This window comes from Bison bison, unplaced genomic scaffold, assembly GCF_000754665.1.
Source record: "Bison bison bison isolate TAMUID 2011002044 unplaced genomic scaffold, Bison_UMD1.0 scf7180017864180, whole genome shotgun sequence".
Classification (NCBI taxonomy): domain Eukaryota; kingdom Metazoa; phylum Chordata; class Mammalia; order Artiodactyla; family Bovidae; genus Bison; species Bison bison.
Window position 1 is genome coordinate 11,071,429 of NW_011494752.1, and position 896 is coordinate 11,072,324.

The 896-nt window shown below is 59.8% G+C and overlaps 1 protein-coding gene across 1 annotated transcript in view; it reads right to left on the minus strand.

The window, feature by feature from the left end:
• LOC104990869 overlaps positions 1 to 896 on the minus strand; it is a gene marked incomplete at its 5' end in the record, with an annotated part of 43,173 nt that overhangs the window by 35,129 nt on the left and 7,148 nt on the right. Inside the window, 1 exon segment of the mRNA XM_010843183.1 lies at positions 55 to 425. Within this exon segment, the coding sequence (XP_010841485.1) occupies positions 55 to 425 (371 nt within the window).

Below are 896 nucleotides of genomic sequence, written 5' to 3' on the forward strand. Positions count from 1 at the left end.
CGCCGCGGGCGGGCCCGCCCCACTCTGGGCGGGGCCACCCCTAAGGCGGGCTACCATTGGCCTCCCGGCTCCTACTCGGGCCAATCAGCGTGGAGCCAGGCCCGCCGGCACCACCCACTGCGAGCGCGGGATGCTTGACCCAGCTGCGCCCAACAGGTGAAGCCCGAGCGCGGCGTGTCGGCTGGTCACGTGGCCGCGGCAGGCGACCCGCTGGGCCGAGGGGCAGCCGGGCCGCGGGCCCGCCCCCGACACGAGGCGGCGCCGCCATCTGCTTCCTCCGACCAGATGCGGGGGTCCCACGCGACCCAGGGGCCGTGCACTCTAGTACCCGAGGCCAGCCGGCCAAGGAGCCGCGTTTCGCGCCCTTGACTGCACCTCGCCCACCCCCTCTAGATCCGGGGGGCTCCGCGCAAACACCCCTATGGCTGCCAGAGAGCACACACGTGGCCTGTCGGGCCTGCTGGGACTTGTTGGCCACTTCTGTCACCGGACCCTCCCTCCCGCCCCCATTCATTAAGTCGAGTGTGCGTGAAAAATCTTATCTTCCCAATGTATATGTACCTTTTTTCCTTCCACTCTCCATTTGTTGCCCCAAGCTTCATGTTGCCTAGAACTATCTTTCCAAGTTTTGTGAGTTTCTAAGCGACTATAATCTTGTTAAGTATTGTGTGGCAAAGATCTGGCGGGGGGTGGGGGGGGGGGACAACAGGAATTCTGGATCATGTGCCCCTAAGTTGCTTGATGAACGCATATGGCATCATTCATATCTACTCAAAGGGTAGTTTAAAAGAAGTGACCCCTTGGCAATAAATAGTCTAGCTTGGGCTGAAATGCAGGGTACAAAAATTAGAGCCTTAACACATTTGCCATAGTTAGGACAAAAATATTTTTGTGCC